The sequence below is a fragment of the Centroberyx gerrardi genome, chromosome 11 (assembly GCF_048128805.1).
Source record: "Centroberyx gerrardi isolate f3 chromosome 11, fCenGer3.hap1.cur.20231027, whole genome shotgun sequence".
NCBI lineage: Eukaryota > Metazoa > Chordata > Actinopteri > Beryciformes > Berycidae > Centroberyx > Centroberyx gerrardi.
Window position 1 is genome coordinate 19588368 of NC_136007.1, and position 25137 is coordinate 19613504.

The 25137-nt window shown below is 39.6% G+C and overlaps 2 protein-coding genes across 3 annotated transcripts; both read left to right on the forward strand.

Moving 5' to 3' along the window:
- Window positions 1–330: 330 nt before the first annotated feature.
- Window positions 331–14507, forward strand: gab3 (GRB2 associated binding protein 3). The gene is made up of 10 exons (XM_071925393.2): window positions 331–475; window positions 2747–3047; window positions 7288–7447; window positions 7546–8009; window positions 8254–8303; window positions 8465–8711; window positions 9579–9669; window positions 9845–9923; window positions 11771–11890; window positions 13577–14507. Exons 1-10 carry the CDS (start codon window positions 404–406, stop codon window positions 13694–13696), a joined length of 1704 nt encoding a protein of 567 aa, XP_071781494.2. The 5' UTR covers window positions 331–403; the 3' UTR covers window positions 13697–14507.
- A 2860-nt stretch (window positions 14508–17367) lies between these two features.
- Window positions 17368–25030, forward strand: amer1 (APC membrane recruitment protein 1). 2 transcript variants are annotated; one of them, XM_071925410.2, is made up of 2 exons: window positions 17368–17437; window positions 20063–25030. In XM_071925410.2, the coding sequence occupies exon 2, from the start codon at window positions 20173–20175 to the stop codon at window positions 23344–23346; it is 3174 nt and encodes a 1057-aa protein (XP_071781511.2). In that variant the 5' UTR covers window positions 17368–17437; window positions 20063–20172; the 3' UTR covers window positions 23347–25030. The 2 variants fall into 2 exon arrangements, with proteins under 2 accessions (XP_071781511.2, XP_078142988.1); XM_078286862.1 differs by lacking the exon at window positions 17368–17437 and adding an exon at window positions 18517–18576.
- Window positions 25031–25137: the final 107 nt, after the last annotated feature.

The following is a 25137-nucleotide window of genomic DNA, read 5'->3' on the forward strand; positions in this document are numbered from 1 at the left end:
ATGTGGGCAAATTTTTCTTTTAATACCTCTACAGGTCATCAGCTACATCCACCTGCCTGTTGCCCTTGAGAAAATAAAACACATCTCCCTCCTCTCTCTCTCTCTCTCTCTCTCTCTCTCTCTCTCTCTCCCCCACCCCCCCTCCTCTCTCTCTCTTTCTCTCTCTCTCTCCCACCCCCCCTCCTCTCTCTCTCTCTCTCTCTCTCTCCCCCTCCCCTCTCTCTCTCTCTCTCTGTTAGTGTGATCAATTTCTCGACTTCCTCCTTTTGGGGTGGCTGGGCTGAGCAGCAGAACACAGGATATGCTCAGCGCCGCTCTCAGTTTCACAGCAGCAGCAGCAGCAGCAGCAGTAGTAGTGGTGGTGGTGCTGGTGGTGGTGAGGACGGCACGCTCTGCAGTCAAGATGAGTGCTGGGGATGTGGTGTGTACCGGTTGGCTCGTCAAATCCCCCCCGGAGAGGAAACTCAAGAGATTTGTGAGTAGCGGACCATGCTGGCCACTTTACGCCCTGTTCTTATGCGTTTTACCCGAGCAGCACAAATGCCAGTTAATGCTGTAGAGCCTGGTGTGTGTGTGTGTGTGTGTGTCTGTGTGTGGACCTGTGTGTGTGCGTGTGTGTGTGTTGTACGCTTTTTTGGATATTGCTTGTAAGAACATGTAGAATCAAGAGTATACTTTTTGTACACTGGAGTCTAATGCAAGCTCCCTTGTATCCTCTTCCTCATTTCCATATTAGTGCCTTAGTGTTGTGGTTTGGCTTCTAATGTTGAGGCATTTTCTTTAAGTTTCTAAAAAAAAACATAATGCCTATAAGGCTTAATAATAATATGTCAGATATTGCACATATATGTCAAACATGGAAATTATTCACAAGAATGTGCGAACGTTTACATGAACAGTATGTGGCCTTATGCTGTTGTGTGGTTGTTGGGGTCATGTGAGAGTGTCGGCAGGCCACCCGCTCTGCTGCGTGTGCCGCTGTGTGTGTGTTTTCTACGAAATTAGGGTGTGTATTGTGAAACATGGGAAGTAATGTCACTCCCAGGCACTTGAAAAATGAAAAATGAACTTACAAGCAGAAATAGCCAAACTTTATGATGGCCGTTTGCACTTCCTTTCCACAAATGGGGGGTGGGCAGATTGCATGGATTGAATGAATTAAATAATGCATACACAACTAGATAGATGTTGTTGATACTATCATTTTAAAAGTTAAAATGTAAAATTTAAAGTTTTCAAATTTCAAATTTGGAAAATAGATTATTTTAACCAGTAAAAGTGATACATTTCAAGTGATGTAGATGTAAAACTCCATTCCAGTCACTTATGTATATTGTATTAAATATACACTCACTGAGCACTTTATACTGCATACTAATACTGAGCATACTAATACTGGGTAGGTATCAGCTTTCAGCTCAGTGTCAACCGGCTACCAAAGTGACATCGGCCTCCAGGTTGGACGTGTTGCATTCTGAGATGCTTTTCTGCTCACCACAGTTGTAAAGAGGTTATCTGAGTTACTGTTCCTTTCTGTCAGCTCCAACCAGTCTGGCCATTCTCCTCTGACCTCTCTCATCAACAAGGCGTTTCCGTCCGCAGAACTGCCGCTCACTGGATGTTTTTTGTTTTTCGCACCATTCTGTGTAAACTCTAGAGACTGTTGTGTGTGAAAATCCCAGGAGATCAGCAGTTTCAGAAATATTCAAAGCAGCCCGTCTGGCACCAACAGCCATGCCACGGTCAAAGTCACTGAGATCACATTTTTTCCCCGTTCTGATGTTTGATGTGAACATGAACTGAAGCTGCTGACCTGTATCTGCATGATCTTATGCATTGCACTGCTGCCACATGATTGGCTGAATGGATAATTGCATGAATATGAAGGTGTACAGGTGTTCCTAATAAAGTGCTCGGTGAGTGTACTTAAATATCAAAAGTAAAACAACTTTCTTCACTGTACACGCTTTCCATCTTCAAAACATGAACCTCTGCAGGATAGGATCACATTACCAACGGTCCAGTTATGGTTTACTCTTGAGCTTGTTTGTCTTATTGACAGTACGTGCGGCATGTCTGTCTAACCATTTCCTGCTATGAACACTTAAAATACCAACTGACTCATGCAGGATCAAATTGCCAACATGCAGGAAAGGTATTCACTGGGACTTAAAGCTTAGAAACCCCACGCAACCAATGCAGGTGAGCCACACAAAGAGTGCTAAACTAATATCAACCCCATTAACATGATCTCCAGTAAATATCTGCTGTGGCTTTTCTCCCAACTGTTATTATTCTTATTGATTAATATTTAAATGTTGCATCTAAATGACTGCCGCCCTCTGGGCAGTGAGGGCTCAGCATTATGTTATTGCAATGAGGTTTTTGGAGCTAAAACAAAATACCTGTTGTCAGTTTCAGTGTTTCCCTATAAAGCAGTGACCAGCTACTGTATAAACAGCTCGTTCTTTGTACTAGACATTTCTGTTAAATACAGTGAACTTCCTCTTCTTTGTACTTCTGGGAAATATGAGTTGACGTTCCGCTTAGTGACCAAAAGCAAGAAATAGGGTGTAAAGTTGCTAAGTTAGCTGATGAGCAGGAGCTGTGATCTAATTTCCAGGAGTAAAATGGTGTGGGGTGGGGGACCTTTGGAATTATGCAGTACTGTACATGAATAATATGAAAGTATAAGTATAAAGTTTAAACTTAAGTGTGACAAACTGCTTGATCCTTTATCCCCCAGACGTGGAGGAAACGCTGGTTTGTGCTTCGAAGAGGTCGCATGAGCGGTAATCCTGATGTGCTGGAATACTATCAAAGCAAGAACTCCAAGAAGCCAATCCGCATCATCGACCTGAAGGAGTGCGAGGTGCAAATGCAGAGCGGGCAACTTCGGCTAAAGAGAGAGTTCCTCGAAAAACACCTCTTTGTCGTGAAGACGTCATTTCGCATCTTTTACCTGGTAGCCAAAACTGAGGAGGAGATGAACAGTTGGATCAAAAGCATCAGTCAAATTTGCCAGTTTGGGAGCCTGGAGGAAGCAGGTAAAATGATGACAGAGAGACAGAGAGATATACTGTTCAGTTTGAAATGTGCCTGTGTTAAAGCTGCACTATGCAAGAGTTTTATGTAAAAATCCACCTGTCTTATCACTCTAAATCACAAAGTGGGGCTGCAATAGAGAAGAGCGTCCCTCCACCCTGATTGAGACCCCATAGATTCACCCTATTTGCCCAAATGATTATTAGGCTACTATTTGGTATAAAGCATCACAGACCGGCCGGGTTGGTAAACATGACTTTACTGACATCATATGTTACATGATTTCAGATTATTGAAGTCCACACATTTCAAATAGTTGCCTCTATCGCTGTGATTAGGGGCCTCTAAGGTTTGAAGTTGCCCAGTGCAGCTTTAACTGAACTATTGTTCATGATGTTCCACGTAAATGATCTGTGCTGGGGTGGGAGGCTGCAAAGACATCAGGTCAGCTGCAAAGTCTGAGAGAATTTGAGGTTAGAGATATATACATGGAAGTAGATTACACAAAATGATTGGCCAATTCCAGTTAATATAGAGCATATTACTGGAATTTTTTTTTTTTGCCAGCACAGCATTGTGGTCTTCAACAGCCACATTCAGGTCAGTCAAACACTGACACTGAAACACTTCACTCCTTTATACCTCAGCAGCTAGCTACACCTGATCAGACCTCATCACAGTGTGGTAAAAAAAAACATTTCTGGTCTTATTCTGCAGCATTTTTTTTTATAAAAAGGAAGTAAAAGCTGTATTATTGTGAAAATTTAACTTAAATCTTTACATCTTAGCTGCATTTTTTCACACAGCTCCCATAATCCTCTTACTACTCAGATGATGTCATGGAGAACATACTATTTTCATCAGTTAGTATGCATGGAATGCTGCAATACAGTAATGTATGGGGATATGGCTAAATCTTTTCATGATCAGAAGACAAAATATAATCTGAAAATGTATAATAAATCACATTGTTGTATAAGCAGTCCTGTGTATGTAGGTAATATGTTATGAACCATGTTTGCCAACGGTTCAGTTGCTGATGTTAACCAGTAAGCCAGGTGGCCTAATGTTACTGTATTCTCCATAGAAGAGATGGAGGCAGCTGATCAACTAAAGAGCCAGAGAGCACAGATCACATTCAAACAAATTGCTAATTAATTAGATCTATATGTCATTCCCTCGACACGAATGCACCTTGGGACAGTACAGAATCTGCACTTCATTTCCCTGTGGCTCTTCTTTCTAGCTGGCTCTTCTTTTCTCCCTGGCTCTTCTTTTCTCCCTGGCTCTTCTTTTTCCCTGGCTCTTCTTTTCTCCCTGGCTCTTCTTTTCTCCCTGGCTCTTCTTTTTCCCTGGCTCTTCTTTTCTCCCTGGCCCTTCTTTTCTCCCTGGCTCTTCTTTTCTCCCTGGCCCTTCTTTTCTCCCTGGCTCTTCTTTTTCCCTGGCTCTTCTTTTCTCCCTGGCCCTTCTTTTCTCCCTGGCTCTTCTTTTTCCATGGTTCTTCAGTCTCCCTGGCTCTTCTTTTCTCCCTGGCTCTTCTTTTTCCCTGGCTCTTCTTTTCTCCCTGGCTCTTCTTTTCTCCCTGGCTCTTCTTTTTCCCTGGCTCTTCTTTTCTCCCTGGCCCTTCTTTTCTCCCTGGCTCTTCTTTTTCCCTGGCTCTTCTTTTCTCCCTGGCCCTTCTTTTCTCCCTGGCTCTTCTTTTTCCCTGGCTCTTCTTTTCTCCCTGGCCCTTCTTTTCTCCCTGGCTCTTCTTTTTCCATGGTTCTTCAGTCTCCCTGGCTCTTCTTTTCTCCCTGGCTCTTCTTTCTCCCTGGCTCTTCTTTTTCCCTGGCTCTTCTTTTCTCCCTGGCTCTTCTTTTCTCCCTGACTCTTCTTTTTCCCTGGCTCTTCTTTTCTCCCTGGCTCTTCTTTTTCCCTGGCTCTTCTTTTCTCCCTGGCTCTTCTTTTCTCCCTGACTCTTCTTTTTCCCTGGCTCTTCTTTTCTCCCTGGCCCTTCTTTTCTCCCTGGCTCTTCTTTTTCCATGGTTCTTCAGTCTCCCTGGCCCTTCTTTTCTCCCTGGCTCTTCAGTCTCCCTGGCTCTTCTTTCCCCCTGGCTCTTCTTTTTCCCTGGCTGCTTCTTTCTCCCTGGCTCTTCTTTTTCCCTGGCTCTTCTTTTTCCCTGGCTGCTTCTTTCTCCCTGGCTCTTCTTTTTCCCTGGCTCTTCTTTCTCCCTGGCTCTTCTTTCTCCCTGGCTTCTCTTTCACCCTGGCTTCTCTTTCTTTACCTACAATTTCTTTGATCGTGCATGATCATCCTAGGGACACAGGAATATTGTTACATCTATTGTCAGGACAATGTGGTTTTGACCCTTGCACACAATGTTGGTGAGCTAGGAATTTCAGTTTATTCTACTGTTGCAGTCATTTTGAATTCTGGATAATAATGATAAAAATGATATTTTGGTGGGAGGCTTAGGAACTGGCAGTTGGAACATTGTCATCTGTGTGGAGCAGATAGAGCAGGCATGATCCCCAGAGAGAGAGAAAATAAATTACGGACAGAGGAACAGCACAAAAGCCTGCATGTTACTGTAAATGATAACAAAATCATGACATGCAGTCAATGAAACACACACAGCTAGCTAACTATATTCCAAACACTAAACACTGTGACACAGATTATTAAAGGATAAGGCTGGTGTTTTTTAATGCACTGCTTACCGTCAACAAATCCTATGAAAATAACAAAATCAACAATGCGTTTGCTCTACTCCGTACCGTTTTTAGCCGTCAACCTGGAAGTCATTGGCTCCAATTGTAAGCTAAAAACCTTGAAATACAGCTCACGAAGACATAGTTTCAATTTTAAAAATTGCTAACTGTTACCACGAAAAGTCAGGCTGTTGTAGTTATTACCAAATCAAATTCAAATGGGAACAAATTCTTCATTATGCCAGGGACTATTTTTGGTGCTACGGAACTACTTTCCTGAGATCGCAAACGTGTTTACAGCCGGCTTATTAAGTTGTTTGAGGAAAAAGTCGGCTGGCCCGGTGCATCGTGATGATGAAATATGCTGCCCAGAGCAACGGCATGGCTCTTTGTCGTGTTTTTAATTGTTTTTTTAATACAATGGAGTTCTATGGCTGCTGGGACATGGCTGCATTGAGCACCGGCTACATGGACGAGACTTGTTGGCAAAACAAAATCATTGCTGATTTTGTTATTTTCATAGGATTTGTTGACGGTAAGCAGTGCATTAAAAAACACCAGCCTTATCCTTTAAGAGAACCCACATTAGCTATATTTCAATGGCATATCAAGCAAAGTAATTTGAGGTGGAAGAGGTGCACAAAACGTCAATACAAATAACATAGAATAGCACTCTTGAATAATAACAGTGCTCCACTCAATATTGTACTTATGTAAGTCATTTTTGACACAGAAACAGTCTGATGTTTTTGCTCACTGCTGTATATTTGAAGCATGATTTTAAGACTACTGGAAGAAGAAAAGTAAGCACTATTGATTACCTGGACAGCCAGTGTAGCAGGCCTACAGAAAAATATTATAATAATAATATAAATTGTAATAACAATAAGTAACATTATTCTTATTTCATTGTGGATTTTTCCAGAATAAATGCCATTTTGTATAAGATGTAATTGTTGAAATAGTTTACAATAAGGATCATGTTGCCTGCATTAAGGGGGTTACGGGCAGTGATCCACTGCTCTCAAGAGTCCTGCACGATGCCGCCACATAACTTTTGTGAGGGAATACAAAATGTTTTTCTGCTCCCATAAGAGCAGAAAAACATTTACAGAGCACATGCAAAGACACTCCAGTTTTTTCCAATTTCAGATTTTTTTTGGCCTTGAGTGAAATGGAAAGAAGCTAAATTTCTGTACCTGACAAAAAATATTGAGAATACATAAACAAATGAACACAGGAGGCAGCTTTTGTCCTACAGTCACATTAGGCATGCCATTAAACATGTTTACATTTAATGTGCCTGCAAAAAATATCATTCCTCTTTTTCATTCCACCTGATGCCATGTTTCAAGCCCCATTTCTATGGTAAACTGGGTACAGAATAGGAGACAGCTGTGTTATTTTCTGTGCATGTTAGTGGTTTGCACCCTTGTCAGCAGAGCTGGCCCTGGGTGTCAACATAATGTTTTCTTATCGCTCCATACTGGTTTTAACATTTCAGATACATGCTTTCTCTCTTACTCTCTCCTTCTGTCATGTTTTCAAAAGAGAGCTCAGAGGAGGGCTTTCCTCACACCCCAACCTCCCATCAGCCCTCACCTGCAAACTGTGACAGAGGGTCCATATCAAGCCAGCTAGAATCCAGTCATCCACTGGACTACCTCTTTCTCTCACAGTGTGAGACAGGGGGAAGTGTAAGCATTAGTAGGTATGTACAATCTGTAAAACTTTTGACACAAGATGACATTATAGCAATCATTTTTTTGTTTAACAAATGCAATATCTTCATTTTTTTCATCTTTGTAGACGTGACAGCTTTTCAAACTCTGAGAACTCTCTGGAACAGAAGTCATCAGACGATGCTTTCATGGACATTGTTCCCTCACCTCTTTGCACCAATTCCTCTTCATCCTCTTTTTCTCACACTGGCCCCTGTCCATCTCTTTTCACCCATGGAACATTGACTAACCCCCCTTTCAGTGCTCCATGCACCCCCATGGCCTTAACATCATCCTCTTCTTCTCCACTACCACGTCACTGTGCGTCAAGTATCTTCCACTTTGACAAAGCTTATTCTTCTGCATCATTTGAGGCAACGGCTGATAGCCAAACACCTCCTCCACTGCCGCCTAAGCCTAATCATCTCTCAGAGCAACTAAGTGATGAAGGAGCTCATACGCTGCGGCCAATGAGTGCACAGCAACTCTCAGACCACCCTGAACTAATCCCCAGGAGGATCTCTTTGTCAGGCCTGGACCATTTCAGAATAGGTATATCCTCAACAGAAGAGTATTTTCAGTGTGTACAATGCAAAAGATAGAAAGAAACTGGGCTAAAGAAAATGAAACGTACTTCTTGGACCTACTATGCACATTTGTTGTAGAGTCCCATTGCAGTACCTAAAATAACTCTGTGTTAGTAAAAGTGATGTGGCAGCTTTTGAACTATTCAACATCTAGTCGATTGTGATGGTTGACTAAAGTCATTTTTCAACAATACATCTTTTGTTTTTAGGAGATGTTGAGACCAGCTCAATGAGGAACAAGAGGCAGAGTCATAATTTGGTGAGAGGGCATCGATGGCTAAAATAGGCACTTTCAACAACAACAAGCACAAGCCTTTTTTAATCTTTCCAAAAAACATTCTTATGTTTGACAACTGTCCCAACTGTACTACACTGACAGTATAATACATTTGTCTGATCTTGTGATGCACTGTCTTTCAGCAGCTTTGTTTAAATTCCACTCAAATACCAAACTACGAGGAAGACTTTTATGTCCCCATGGATTCCCCATCTTTCTCCGTTACCGGTGGTGTATCTGACGGTTACATCCCCATGAGCCCCATAACGATGAGTTTCTTTAATTCAAACTGCACTGCTGAGTCTCCTATGACTCTCAGTCCAGCTATGTGTCAACCTGGAGATCTGGCACCGCCTCCAATCAACCGGCATCTGAAGCCTCGCAGGAGAGGTGAGAGCAAACTTCATAACAGGCCTGATTCATAAATATTTATATTTCTAAATTTGTGGCATGCTGTGGTAAACCAAGGTATTATTCGTACTAGTCCATTTGTGGCTAGGGATAATGGGCATAATGATTTTGAGTGCCAGTGGTCCTTATTGAACTTAGGAAGTATAAATCTAAAAAACTAAGCATTTTAAAAAATCTTATTGTTATTTTGTCTTATTCCCTATGAGAGACAGAGCAAAAGAAATTACAGTAGCAGAGCTTACTCTTATATTCACCAGTTCACTGCTGATGAATATTCAATTCTAGTTTGACTTGACCTTTGTACTGCCTTTCTAAGAATCTGCTCTTAAATGGTTTACCTCATATAATTCAGGTAGGCAGATCTCTCTCACCTTAGGTAGTTTGATATCGTCCTCAGCAGCTGTGGAGTACCACAAGGCTCCATCCAAGGTCCTATTTTGATCTCTATCTATATGCTGTTAGCATATAGAAGTGGGACATGGTCATATAAATTAATGGCCATTATAGTTCTTTTCATTGATGTACTAATGATACAAAGCTCTAAAACCCAGTACAGGGTTAATACAGGTCTATTATCAGATACAAACACAACAATCACAAACACAAATATAAACAACAACAATTCAACATAGGTGTATTGTTGGTCTTTGCTACATGTCTTTGCCTTTTACCCAGCCCTAATGGTACATCGAAGCATAACGAGGATCACTGCAAAAGTGTTTGACAATAGAAGGATTTAATCTAGCAACATGTCCAACAAGTCCTTTTTGGAATGAGGTTTGAAGACTGGCCTATGAAATGCACATTACAGCCAATCCAATAACTTTGTCTTTCCTTGGTTCACAGCCCGGCCCCCACCTCTTGACTTGAGAAGCCTCTCTACAATCAGAGAATGTCCCACTCATCTCCCTTTGAGCAGAACAATGACCGAACCATGGTGAGAGAAAATAAATAAAAGTCTCTTCATGCAAGTCTAAACAGTCATAATTTGTTTTTGATTCTTTGAATTACCTCAAGGATGGTATTGTGTCTGTTGGCCTTGTTGACTGGTTGTTGATCTGAATTAAATTCTTCCTTTCTATTTTTATTTTTTATGTTTGTGTTAATTCCAGCATTGCAGTGAACAGTTTACTTCTTGAAAGAAGACACGAGGATGGGGAAAATGAAGGAGATGAAGACACAAGCTACACTGTAAAACATTTATTTTATTTACAATATTACAATTTATTTATTATTTATGTTTTCAGTTTTTTTTAAACAAAGCATATACAGTACATTGTAATGAGTAAGCCTAGATTACAGCATCTCAATATTTCAACAGAAGAGCTCATGGGCCTTAAAGGTGGCCTTTGACTGTACACTCAAATAGTGTGCAATAGGGCCTGACTTGGCTGCACATGGGATAAATAAAAGACGGCTTTTGTTTTCTCTCCTTGACATGCATTATAGGGCCTGTCTTCAGGTTCACTCATTGCTCAACACAGTGTTGCCTTGATGGAAGGCTTTTGTGCTTTTCTGGTGGTTGAATGGTTAATAACTGAGTAAGGGCCATTCTGACAGTAATTTAGTTTCCCTGTGTAGCTCATGAGAAAACAACCATTTAAGTTACTATATTTATAATATATTTCTATATTTAAACTGGTAGCAAATGCATGTTTACTTGAGGCTAGTTTGATTTAGACAACTAATTTAGTCTTCCATTTCCTTCACACAGCCTCAGGGTCATTTTGAACAGTGTCGTCACAGCTAAAGCCTCAGAGCCCTTTACACCTCTCATGTCCAACTTGTATCAAGATATGAATCATCAGCCTTTCATTTACATCTGACCTTAAAAATTGTCCAAAAATTTAAATTTACCACAGAGGTTGAAAGACTGCACATGCGTTTTCATACTTGTATACTGATATTTTAATGCTATTACAGGTAAGCTAGCATTGTTTTTGTTCTTCTGCATCCCAGAATCATTTTCTATTGCAAAAGATTTGCTTGGAAAAGAAGAATCAGGCAATACAGAAGAGCGCACAACAAGAAAAAACATAATAAGTGCTTATAGTAGTTGTATGTTGTTAAGATTTCTTGACTTAATTAGCCAGTAATGATTTTTCCTAAAATTGGTAATTTAGTGAATCATATCTTAATCTGTCCAAATACTTTTTGTACCCTGAAAGAGGGAACTATGAACAAAAGGTTGTGTTTTTGTTTTAATATCCATTGTGGCGGTGGAAATCCTCAAATGAAAGCTGACAGTCTGCACTGTAACCCCACAGTCATTGTGCTATTTCACATCTTCAGTAATAAGAGTACGGAGCCAAAACATCAATGTGTCACTCTCCATTCGGGATTTTGTGCGTGACGCACAGACAATTAAACAAACATTGTAGCGCCCCCCCTGAGGCCAACCAGTGTCATTTTGAAAATGCTGGAAGGAAGCAATGACACGCATCATTCCCCAGCGTTTCATCAGTGGTGTCCAAGATATTGTGACGAGTGGATGGACTAGGGCCGATCCATAGTCCTTCCCTTGATTTCATTGTGGGGGGAAAAATACATATAAATTGTGATTGCTTAGCAGTAGTAGTGACTCTGATTCCTGCATCACTGATCATCTCCAACTGTACAATCATCAGTGAAAAGGCACGTGCTGATAGGCGCCAACTGGAGGCAGTTCTGGAAATCTGAGAGGCCTTGCTGGATTTTTACCAAATTGAATCTGAAAATGAGCAGTCTATGGCCATGTTGTTGTTGTTTTTTTTTAACAATTATTATTTATTGATAACACAGTACTTATGAAATTAGATTGAAAAGTAAAAACCACAGAAAGTTAAATTTCAAAGAAACATATTATTCTAACTTATTATAATATTAATATATGATGATAATTCCTGACATCCTGTATGCCCTAATACACCATAGGGCATACAGTTGTGCAAATGTATTACTTTGTTTTCCCAAATCACTAGTATTTGTGATCCATTTAACTGGGAACAGTGATGATTCTGATTGAAGAGAAGGTCTTCATTTTTTCCTTTTCATGGCAGGAGTCCAAGCAGCAGTCCCTTCTCACCTTTGATGGAGCACCTCAGTCCTGGGCGAGGAGATCAAACCTTGACTACTTGTCACTGGACTTCAATTCTGCATCTCCTTCTCCTGTGCAGAAGGTATGTGGAGATTGGATAGATAATGGAGATGAACTGGCTAAATACTCAACAAAAGGCAATATCTTACCCCTGTCTTCCTAAATACATTTGGGAGATGCTGTCATCAGTATTCCACGCAGGCCTCGGCCCACCAGTGGCTGCATTTTGCTAATCAATTCTCCATTGGTCCACCAGCATTTGCCGTGACTCATGGTGGTTCAGTGATGGACTGTAACTGATAGCATATTGATAAATTAACTGACAATGTAGACAGCTTTGTTGCAGGCCATTCGATAAGATCATCAAATGTACTTGTATTTAACACAGCTGCTTTTTGCTGCATAGAATGCTGTCAAGTGCACCTTTGGACTAAAGATGCAAGAAAATACAAATGAGGAACAGCTACATCTTACACAACACACAGGACCAACGTAATGCTTGCTCAGTTCCAAGAATCAGGGCATTGGTGTGACAGGAGATCATTTAAATATGTGGAGATTTTGGGCCCATTTTGTTGTTTGGTGGTGTATTTTTCTTATTCCCATGGATAACTAGTCAAACATAGACGATCTGACGTGATGTCAAGATATTTCCAGCACAGCTACAATAGAGTTCAAGGCAAAAGAAATTCTAACAACTATATATAACTATCTAAAAGATCAACAGGAAACGTCAAGTTTTGGTGTCAGTCCCTCAGAATCAAAGAGCAAGAGCTGCTTTCATTTAGCACCGACGGTCAACAATCATACAGTGAGAAATCCATCGTAGCAGAGAGACCAAATTCTCCACCGGGAGTAGCCTCAATAAACCAGAATGCAATGCAGCCACAAGACATGTTGCATTTTGCGTAAGGGAGTGATTGTCACTTTTTCTCGACTGGAAAAACTCACTCTCTTGTAGTTACTATGCTATCGCTCTCTCTCCACCTACATGTACTAAATGCTACAAGCTCAGGCACTTCTGGAGGTTGTCCAAAGGCATTCTGGGAAATGCAGGAAATCACTAACTGAAGTAGAAGTAGATGAGACAGTTGAGGGAAAGTGGGTACACTGAAAAAGTAAATGAAAAGACTTCATCACAATATCTGCATTGAACATCACAGATTGATGTAAGAGTATCCCAGGGTGGAATTGTCCTTTTAGTCCCTCAGCTCTCACTCCGTTGTAATATCGCATTACGACCACAATCTAGAATTAGCTCCAGTGACCCTGAGTGCGCTGCTGCCATGACAACTTGCATACAATTCAAATGACCAAGTCAATACTCACTTCAAGGGTAAAAGAACTGTAATAACTTCTACTTGTAGGCAATGGGAAAATGAATGCAAAACTATTTACACATGTTACATTTGATGTCTTGCAAATTGCTTTTGTAATGGTGTTGTGCAGAACATCACATGCAATGGCAAATGCATTGCATTAGATGTGACATCCTACATTCACTTGTTCAGTAACAGTAGCTTCAAGACATCAAGTGCAGCTATACAAGTGGTTTCATGATTAATTTTCCTATCAAACACTGCCACCCTTGGACTGAGTTCTGACTTCTTCTTATCATCTTACTGCAATGATAACACAATACAAAAAATACAAAATATCTCCACTATAGGTTGTACAGGTAAAGCAGAACCGTGTTTTATTTTTCATAACTTTTTGATTTTTAATTTAAGCACATATTCAGCTCACTCATCTTTCTCTCAATGTCCAGCAGAAACCCTTTCTGTCTGACGAGCACAGAGTGGATTATGTGAAGGTGGATGAGAAGAAGACTCAGGCGCTGCAAAACACCAAGATGGAGTGGACAGATGTCCGGCAGTCAAAAACTTAAAGGAAAGACAAAATACATGATGGAAATATCAAGTGCACTTGGTTTCACGAAGACAAATATATGGACTTATACCAATTAGGGGAATATATTTAGAAGACCAAGAGCAAGACAAAAGCACTAAAGAAATAAAGAAAATTTCAGAAATAAAGGTATCAGAGTATTAGACACTTGTATGTAGAGCGGAGACACAAAATTGCACTGTAAACACAAAATTAAATCACAATAGTTCTGTACTGTAAATATTGTCTAATCATGCTCTATATAACAATGATGTTTTACTGTAATGTCAAATTTTACAAAGTTTTGAAAAGGACATCAATCTCATTATGAAAGATTTGTGTGAAATATTCACTGGAGTATTTTTTAAATTATTTTGTTAGAGCAAATGACACCAAGATGTCAAATGGCAAAATGCAATGTAAAAATATGTGATTGTAAAAAAGTTGTAAAAATTGTAAATATATATATATATATATATATTTTAATGATAAAGAATACACTCCCACATAATATATCATGAACCAAAATGATTGGAATCGCCTATCCTGCCAAGGAGATCTAGTGATTATTCCTACCACAGTAATGATATACTGTATGTACTGTTGAGCCAATAATATCACAAAAACAGCACATTGAATGTGCCTGTTTGGTATGGTAAAGGACATTTGATTAACTGGCCTGCAATGAGGTCATTTCTGACTTTGTGTAACAATTTTTGCAATCTTTGAAATTGTAATTACAAGTTGGAAACTCACTTTGTCAATACAATTTAGCAATAGCCTTAAATAAATAATTCAGGTTGAAAGATTAACATATCGGCAAGCTGTGGTATTTTCAGGTTTAAGGCTACAGTTCACCCCAACTGTTTTTTTTTTTTTACTATTATCCATTCACCCAGATGTCAGTCGAAATTCCACTTAAACCCACAGCCAGTTAGCGCTCACAGCTCCATCTCAGCCTGTGGGGGTCTGGTTGCTTACAGTTCCAACAAGGTCATAAAATGACAACCAGATTTCTCTCAACCACTTGTACTCCAAGTGTCCAAAAGGCCTATATTTATTTCATTATGTAGTAGGCCTGCTGTGAGTTTCAGTTGCGAGATCAACCCATTTCCTTGTGTTGGTTGTCACACTTCACAAGAAGAAGTGGTTACCCTTTCCTTTACCTAGAACAACACCACACAATAAATATAGACCTGCAAGAGTTGTTTAGAGAACTTTATTGGTCACTGTGTCTACTTTTTGGAATTCTAAATAATAGACTGCATTCACTTCAACAATATGTTTGGTAGAATGCTAGATAGGAGTGTGGGAGCTAACTTGCTGGGTGTTTGGCAGTACAAATTTCAATTTCAATTTTTCACTGACATGGGGGTGAGATAATGACAGAATTTTGATTTTGGGGTTAATTGTTCCTTTACGCTTTGTTATTTATTTCAGGAAATGAATGCTTATATGTGTAATGTATGCAAACTTGCACATCCAAAATTGTTTCTGAGCTTTAATAAAAAAACAACAACAATCTTTTACATAAAATATATTAGCTCTGATCATCTGTGTTGCCAATTACAGGTGTACCACAATTAAACATTTTACTGCATTCACACAGCCTTCGAAGTTACTGGCTAGCCAAAGGGATTTAAGTCACCCTGGTTATGGAAGCCCGTTTCCGTCACCTGTTAAAAAAAAATCTGGCACTTTTCTCTTTTTTTCCATCATGAATTGAATTTTTTTTCTCAATATTATGACTTAGCATCTCATAATTATGAGATGCTAAGTCATAATTATGAGATGCTAAGTCATTATTATGAGATACTATCTCATAATCATGAGATAGTATCTTATAAATATGACACTCACGGGCCACTTTATTAGGTACACCTACTTGTTAACACAAACAGTCGGCTCCTCCAAACAGTGAAATCATGTGGCTGCAACTCAATATATAAAGCATGCAGACATGGTGAAGTGGTTTAGTTTTTTGTTTGACCAAACATTAGAATGGGCAAGATGCGTGATCTAAGAAAGTTTGACTGATTGGTGCGATTGTTGGTGCCAGACGTGGTAGTTCAGCATCTCAGAAACAGCTGCCCTCTTGGGATTTTCATGCACTACAGTCTCTAATGTTTACAGAGAATGGTGTGATAAACCAAAAACATCCAGTGAGCTGCAGTTCTGTGGCTGAAAACAGTTTATTAATGAGAGAGGTCAGAGGTCAGAGGAGAATGGACAGACTGGTTCAAGCTAACAGAAAGGCCACAAATGCTCCAATAACAGTCTTTACAACAGTAGAGTGCAGAAGGGCATCTGAACACACAATTTGTTGGCCCTATGATAAATGGGCTACAGCAACAGATGACCAGCCGCTACTAGATAGGTGTACCTGATAAAGTGGCTGGTGTAGGTCAGAAATATGAGATTTATTATGATTTATTATGAGATAGTAGCTCATAATAATGACTTAGCATCTCATAATTATGAGATAGTATCTCATAAATATGACTTAGCATCTCATAATAATGACTTAGCATCTCATAATTATGACTTAGTATCTCAAAATTATTAGATAGTATCTCATAATTATGATAGTATCTCATAAATATGACTTAGCATCTCATAATAATGACTTAGCATCTCATAATTATGAGATACTATCTCATAATAATGACTTAGCATCTCATAATAATGACTTAGCATCTCATAATTATGACTTAGCATCTTATAATAATGACTTAGCATCTCAATTCATGATGGAAAAAAAGGGAAAAGTGCCAGATTTTTTTTAACAGGTGGCAGAAACGGGCTTCCATAGATAATAGACCTAGAAGGAGGATAACATCAAACAAACATCTGCCCTGTGGTTGTTAGCAAAATATATATATATTTTATTCAGTAACAGGTTACAATATGTAATATCTTCATCATATGTCATTTCTACTAACACTATTTCACCCATTTCAAGAACATAACGATTAGCAAACGGAATCCAAAACCCCCATCTATTTTCACCATAGGCTAAAAAAAAAAGATGATCTGGATACTAGAATCCCAAAGCCCCGAAATAACGACAACACTTGAGAGGACTATTAGTCTAACATACCTGCCACCCGACAAATATTTATGGGGTATGGGGAGGTAATAAGATTAACAACACAAATGGGGAAAACTGAAGCAAATCATATTTGGACACTGGCTGGTCACTTAAAGAAGTTTGATGATGACTTTCTGAATTGTTTGTTAGATCTACACATGACTACTGATTACTGGAATATTTAGTAATTTGAATTTTAGGATTCAGTGGGATTCAAGAGATCAAGAGTTGCTTTCCAAAATGAGATTAGAAAAAAACACCATTAGAAAAAAGTGACACTGACTCTTACAATAGACCTATAGCTACTGATGGCACAGAATTATATCAAATTAGTACGTTTTCAAGAAATGCAAATAACTCAAGTCCTTGGCTGAAAAAAATTATAACATATAAAGGAGCCTGATCCTGTATGTTTTTTTTTTTTTTTTTTTACATTTTGGAAGCAAACTCGTCAGTTGAAATACCCATAAACCACTGGTAAACTGGTAATTTGTAAAGGAAAAAAGACCCCGCACAAAGACGTCACTAAAATGCGCCGAGATTGGAGTCACGGGCGAAGGGAGATGGGATTGGAAAAATTCTACCTGAGAAGGTCCAGTCGTGAGAGGAAGTCATCATCGATACGACTTGATAGGAGCAGTTAAACGCTGGGTAGGTGTTTTTGTTAACATCTTGAGTGAAAATCATGCATGGCTAAGCTATTCACATGAATAAAAATCGTGTTCAGTTAGTCAGCGTATCGCTGCAACAGCGTTTTGCTGCGATGTGGTTTACCTTGTGCTAGCACCTGTCAAAGTCACACTACAAGCCACAAAACTGTAGAACTCACACTGGTGTTAACATTATTAGCAAGCGACCTAGCTAGCTAACTAACATTAGCTAGAAACAAGCAGTATCCGGCTAAAGCCACCCAGGGCCGAGTCGACCGCTAACCGACTGCAGTAACGCTGTCGTTTAATTAAAGCTAAAAGCTAACGTTAGCAGAAACCTCAACGTTAGGTAACTTCGCCTCCAGGCTGAGAAATCAACACCCGCCCCGTGCTGCTAGATTTTGGCTGCGCTTGGTAAGTTTGTTTACTTTATGAGTCAGTTAGCTAACCAACCATCGTTTGGAGGTGCTAATGTTGAGTGTAGTTGGTGTTGCTTGGGAACAATAGCACTCCTTAAAGTCAGGTTTGCGAGTTGTTAGACGGGATTTAGCAAGCTTCTGTAACTTTCGTCTGGGCCCACATTTAAACTCAGATTTTGGCGTCTGTTCGGCCCTCCTTCCATCACTGTTCTTTATTGTGGCAGACGGCACTGCACAATGGGATAGCGCCCTGTTAAAATCTAATGTAATACCAATCCCTAGCTTGTTGCTTTATTAGCTGGATGGATCAGCTAGATGATTTTAACATCTCTTGTCTAACATAACCTAAATGTATTGTACAATTTCACCTGAAATTCTGTTTCTATCTTGCATTGGCATCCAGTTGATTTCAGAATTAATTTTAAGATTTTATTTATTATTCTTAAAGCTTGACCCCATGAGCTTTTTACTCCTGATGAAAGACGTGATCTAAAATCAACAGATGAAGCCCCTTTGACTGTTCTAGTCTTACAGTAGGTGTACAGACTGAAGTTACTAGTGGAGAAACTCTACTCAAAGTGCACCCTGTGTTTTTCCACAGGTAGTACTGGGCCAGGCTGTGAAACACTGCTGGCTGGTTAGTAGTCCAGCCTGGGTCCCAAAGACATTGGAGACACTGGCTTTGAGCCAGACAGCCTACACCCTGGCCATTGGAGACAAGGTAATAGTGCTGAGCGATTTGTGTTTTTAGGGTTCGGTTTTGGTTGTTGAAAATAATTTAGATTTGATGATGATGATTATTTTACTCTCTGACTGTGAATTTATGAAAAAGAATTGCATCATTGGCCAGAGGAGAAGATGATACTGCCTTGCACCACTTTTCCTATGATGCTGCCCTTTGTCTTATAAATAATAATAATAATGATAATGGTAATAATAATAATAATAATAATAATAATGATAATAATAATAATAATAATAATGATAACAATAATAATAATAATAATAATAATACAGTTACGTAAAATACAAGAAATGACTGACAGCCCATTACTGTTAATCATATTATCCTCATTTATTCAATAATATGTAGTAGCCTACATCAAAATATACTATGATGTATGATTGCAGCCCCTTTCTCATTATAGGTTTAACTGAGTCCTTTAGCTACCTTGTCATGTCATTAAAACAGTCAGTAGTGTAAAGCTTTAACAGTAATACATTTCCCAACTTGCCTGATCTTTGCTAAATGTAAACAAGCAAAAGATCTTCTCCATGCACAGCTAATGTTGGCTGATAACATTTATGCTTTTGTCGCATAGTTTAACCAGAAATTGTGACGATATGATATATACAGCTGGCTGTTAGCTGCTTATATTGGTTTGCAAGCTGCCATAACGATACCTATATCTGGGTAAAATCTAGGCTATATCTGTTTACAACACATTGGGTGTTCCTTGCACCCTGCTTTCACGTCTCTATATGAAACATGTCATTATCCACATTTTATCGTTAATACTCAAATTTCAATCGAATTTGACTAATTTCATTCAATTCATAGTCAAATTTAATTTTTAGGTGCAATTGACAGTCTACAGACAACATTGTTGTTACTGTGCCATACTCAAATATTTGGATGATAATGTATCAGGAGCTGTCTTGCAGTTCTCAGCCCTAGTGGCCAGTGAATTCAAAAATTTACCACATAGTGTAGTTATTTTACTTGCCAAAAGGAATGGAACCTCTGAATATTAGTTTATACTAGCCTATACTACTATTCCACAAAGTGCTGCATTTTGAGTTTTATTCTGTCAATACTTACCATGTGCACCTTAAAGAGCAGAGGAGGTCTGCCTGGGCCTTTCCAATCCATCTACTTAAGCAGACTGAAATTCGTGACTAGTACTTGTTGCATACGTATGGTTGCATTACTTTGATTGTTGGTCAAGTCTATCTGCAGTCAAGTGGAGAGCAGACTGTACAGACATGGGGAGTGCACATAATGAGGACATTTTGACGAGGCACATCCTCAGCAAATGCAACACTTACTCAACTGTATTCTCACCTGTTGTTTGTCATGATACAACTCATATGATGGACTGGTTATCTGCCAAAGTGGTTGGTAGACATGACGAACAACTGAAATGTACTAGTACATGGCTGGTGTTAAATTTTAATTGATGTTTGTCTCAACTTTCTCAATATAGGCCTCATAGCAGATGGAGGACAACTTCACTGCAGTCATCCCATCAGCTGATCGTGAATATTCAGCTATCATGCCTTCTGTTGGGCTCATCCTTTTCTAGGTGTGGTAGCCATGGCTTCTCGCAAGGTGGAGGAGCTGGCAAGTGACACGAAGCACTCAGCTTCAGTCAGTGAGCATCTGTCCATATGTGGCCCTGACGATGCTGCTGAAGAGCTTCAGTCGGACATGACAAATGCTGCAGTGAAGCCCCAGACATCAGGGAGATTTCGGAGGACCGCCCTTAGGTTTTTTGGAGTTCGTAAAAGTATTTGTATTTTGCCTACTTTCTTTGGAGGAAGGAGTAAAAATCAGAACAAGTGGTCTTCCAAAAAAGGAATCAGCAAAAGCAAAACACATGACGGAATTAGTAAGGCTAGTCATGATGACAATCTTGGAAGTGGGTATGCTTCAGCTGGAAATTTTGAGTATCACGGCCAGAAAGACACTGCAGGAAAGCTCTACAATAGCTCTCACAGTGAATGTAGTCACCCCATTGCTGATCAGAAATCTTCATCCCTCTCCCGGCAAAGAAAAGGTTTGAGGAGTCTATTTCACAGCATTAAGCATCATAGAAACCATAGAAATGTTGGGTTGGAAAAAAATGAAATGATTCCAATGTCCTCTCCTCTCTGTAAGAAAGAGGTGCCTGTTGTCCAGGACAACGCTAACCAATATGTCACAGAGTGCCTGGGCAGTTTATCTGAACCTGACGTGCCTGATTTAGCGAATGTCACATGTGATATCTCTGTTGCTCCTGAATGTATTGATGTTGATGCAATGGCGCTGGAAAACAGTGCGGAGAAGCAAGGAAGCCCAAAGTCTCTTGATGATCAGATGCTTGATGATAAAATGGAGGGAATGAAAACGGTGGCAGTGGTTTCCAGTGAACACGAAGAGACTTCCAGAGCCCACAGCGAGTCTTGTCTGAAACTTCAGATGATGCCCGAGCCTGTAATAAAGAGCGAAATACCTATTGGCTTATCAGATCAGCTCAGCCTGATTTTTGGAGATGTTGCATCATTGAAGAGCTTCGACTCACTCACTGGCTGTGGGGACATAATTGCAGATCAAGATGACGACAGTATCCCAGAGAGTACAGTCTCTGGAGAAAGGAATAGAAATGCAGGAAAAAGGACTTCTTGTTATCTTACTTATCAGGGTGGGGGTGAAGAAATGGCTTCACCTGATGATTTAGATGGGGATGGTCTCCATGATTTCTGGGGAAATAAAGCTGGAGAGGACATTTGCTGTACTTGCAACACAGACCACACAGCTGACCTGTCAGGTTCTCACCATATGGACTTATTGAACAGTAACAGTGCACAGCAAGCTGGCGCCACAGACACTTCTGCTTCGATTGCTGATGTGTTGACTCCTCAAAGTGAGCATCAAGAGTCAGTTCCAAATAGTGATGAGGGCTACTATGATTCAGCTACCCCAGGGCTAGATGAAGGACAGGAAAAGATTGACAGAATAAGGACAGACAGATTACCAAGAGATAGTTACAGTGGCGATGCCCTGTATGAACTTTTTGCACCTGATGAGAGTCTTATCAGTCCACATTATGAAAACCAATCAAAGCTGCCCAATTCTGAACCATGTGAGTATTTAAGTGAGTCAGTAGATGTGACAGATTCTGCTTTTGTTCCCGAAATGAATCGATTGCAAATTGGTGCTGAACTATATCAAGTTCATCAAGATTTTCTCTCTACAGAAATGCCAAGCATGTGCAATAAATCCAAAGAGTTAGCACCGTTTTCAATAGGTCTACATGCTAAAGGCTTGAATGAAAGCAGCAATTTGAATTCAAAACCCCAAGCGTCAGTTAACAAGAATAGTATGAAACCGGAGGTATTTGATGAAAAGGGAAATATGCTTGCCTCCATGGAAAAAAGAACAAAAACCATAAACGCTGACTGTGAGCAAAGACATGGCAACATATCATTTGGAAGTACGTCCGACCCAGATTTTGACAGTTTTTCTTCGGAAACATTTTGTGAGCCGGAAGAACAGCACCTCGAGGAAAACAAACCTGTGGCTCTACCATACAGAAATATCAATTCTTGTTCTACAATTTCTAATGATTTGGATGATGGGCAAACAGTTTGCTTCTCACAAGCACTTGTGGACTACACAAAACACTCTCAGTTGCTGAGTAACTCGCACAACAATGTGGATGGTTTAGAGACTAATTCTTCCTTTGCCGAGAATATGCAGGCCTTACCTACAATTGTCACCTTTGATGTAGTGGATATGCATAATGAGGGTGAATATGATGAGCAAATTCACATGGAAATGGAGGAGGACATTGCATCACCCTATCAGGAATTTGAAGAAAGCTACCTGCAAAAAGATGCATTTGCTGAATGTGACTATCCAATGTTAGACCTGTATGAGCAGAATCTCTTCAGTAACGCATGGGCAATTGCTAGTCTCCCACGGCACCTCGGCCTTACAAGAGTCAGTCAATCCATGCCTAGTCCGTTGTCTCTAGACAGGAGAAGTAGGTCCCTGGACACCGAAAGCCTGGAGTTGAACATGCCTGACAAATACAGAGGGAACAGGGCTGCTATTGTTTCTAGTCCTCAAACTGAAAAGGACTCTAAAAGAGAGTCCCCTCTTTATTATAAAAAGAATGTACGTGTGTCCACATCAGAGGTCAGAGACGGCAGCAGCATCATGTCTTTATCATGGCAAACAAAGTCAGAAATGGCTTTAAGCCTTCCTATGACAGACGAGGAAATAACTGGAAAAGTGCAGAGTCCCCGTCAAACCCAAGTAAAACACAAAATATTTTCGAGTTCAGCCGGCAGCGATTTTCAAAACAGTAAATTGCAGCTGCTCTCCTCAAATGTATCAGAAAGAGTGTCCTGTGATTTCATTTCACAGAATACAGAGCTTTGTAATAGACAATGTCACCTTCCTTTGCAATCAGATTCTTGTTTACCTCATAACACCATTGTTTTTTCTGGAAATATGGGGGAAGATTTATTTGTGAGAACAGTTCCAACATCAGATGGTGGAGATGAGGATGTTTTTTATAAAACTGCTGTTAACTCCCAATCATATAATCAATGTAGTAAAAGTAGTCGTAGTACTCTTACCCAAGGAATGCCTCATACTGGAAGTCCTCTGAACACAGGTGCTTCTAAGGATGAAATGGACTTCATTGGTGAAGCAAGAAAACCCAGGGATATGGCGCGCTCTGTGGCTTGCAACAAACTCCCAGAGGCAACCCTTAATTGAATGGATCTCGATCTTACAGTTGGCATTAAGATCATATTTGTATGTGCCAATAATGAGTGTCTTGTATGTTACATCAGATGAAATGATTGTTACTTAAGTTTTCCTGCACAACTAATTTCTTGGATTGAAAAGTTGTTGTACACTGTGATAGGCAGGACATTGAATTTAGAAATCATTGTTGAATTAGGTTTCTGTGCCATCATGCTGCATCAAGTATGATAGGTCTCAGACGCTGTCTTATTGGAAAGTCAAAAGGGGTGTTCTGCATTTGCCCAGTAACAGTTTGCTTGACACAGATCACGAACGTGATTCATGTCAGTTTATTGAAAGTATTCAAGTGAGTAATGTATTTTTTTTATTCTCATTGAAAGTGCTCCCAGTTTCATCTCATTAAGCTATTAAATTGCACTAGAATGTTTTGAAATCACATATGTAGCCTCAGTATTTGCATTTTGATGGTAGTGCCACGCTTTGTCTATTAGGTATTTATTCATTAGCCCGGTTTCCATAGCACAGCCAAACGGAGCTAGCCAGGGCTTGCTTACTTTGCCAGTTGCCTCTTAACCACATTTGTGCTTAAGCTTTAAGTGCCAGGGTGTGTTTAGTTTTTACTGCTTATCCACAGCCACTCTTTGCTCCAGTAAGGTTTTTGTTGGTCTGTCATGGTGCTAAAAATTGGGTTTTTTGGCCAGTTTCTTTGCTGGACTATTTTCATGCCAGTTTAGGTTTGGGTAGCAACAGGCAGGAATTCATGGTTGTGATCTCCTTTTTAATTTATAATATGGCACAATGTGTGCAACTATTAATAAAATAAAATTCTACATATGGAATCTAGTTTTGTTGACTATATAAATATCCTCCCAAACTATAAGGTTTTGCCTCCTGATGCTTTTCAGCATGGAGTATAGCTGAACTGCATTAGACTGTTATTGTAGTGTGAAATCAACAAGTTTAATTCATAATGTGCTGACATAATTTCACAAATGGCTTTTTGTAAGCATCATCAAAATTACATCAAAATATCTCAGTGATAGTTCTTGCATCAAAGCTTCCAACAGGAATCCTGCCATTTCATTTAAATGAGTAACTGTGCATCCTTCATCTTAAACATGTTGAATTGGCCAATGCCCTGACAAGCCAACTTGGCCTTACTGTGGAAAGAGTTATTGTTTTCTTGGGTTGCATTTTCAAACAGCTTGACCACTTGTGAAGTATAAAATTCTCATTAAAATTATGTGCTCCGTTTTTGTTTACCTGCGTTACTGCAGGCTTGTGGAACGAAAAAGTAATTTGATCTTGTTTGGAAAATGCAATGCTATGTCAAGAGTTAAACTGTTATTTTCACCATGTATCATTTACTTGTGATCCCAATGTTTTATTGGTCAGAGGTAATGTCTTTGGTTGTCAGATGAAGATATACTTGTAGTTTTTTATAGCGTAATATTGTACAAATGTCACAGAATTTGTATTTATATTCTCAACTATTTGTATTCTCAACAATGTATTCAGAACTGCCATTACACATTGGTAATATTGTTTGGTTCTGTTTTTTTTTCTTGTTTTTTAAATTTTTTATGTTCTTTTTTCCATTGTCTCAAAGTTATGTTAGGTGATACCCCTGGAAGATCTGTTGTTACTGTTTTGTCTGAGTAGAAGACTGCCTTACACTGAAATAAACATGACAAAACACAATTTGCCAAATCTTTGGAGCCTTTATTACACCATACACCACCATACAGGTAATGGATTTTGAACATGATTGCTCCCAAACTCTGTAACCATGTGGTTGAA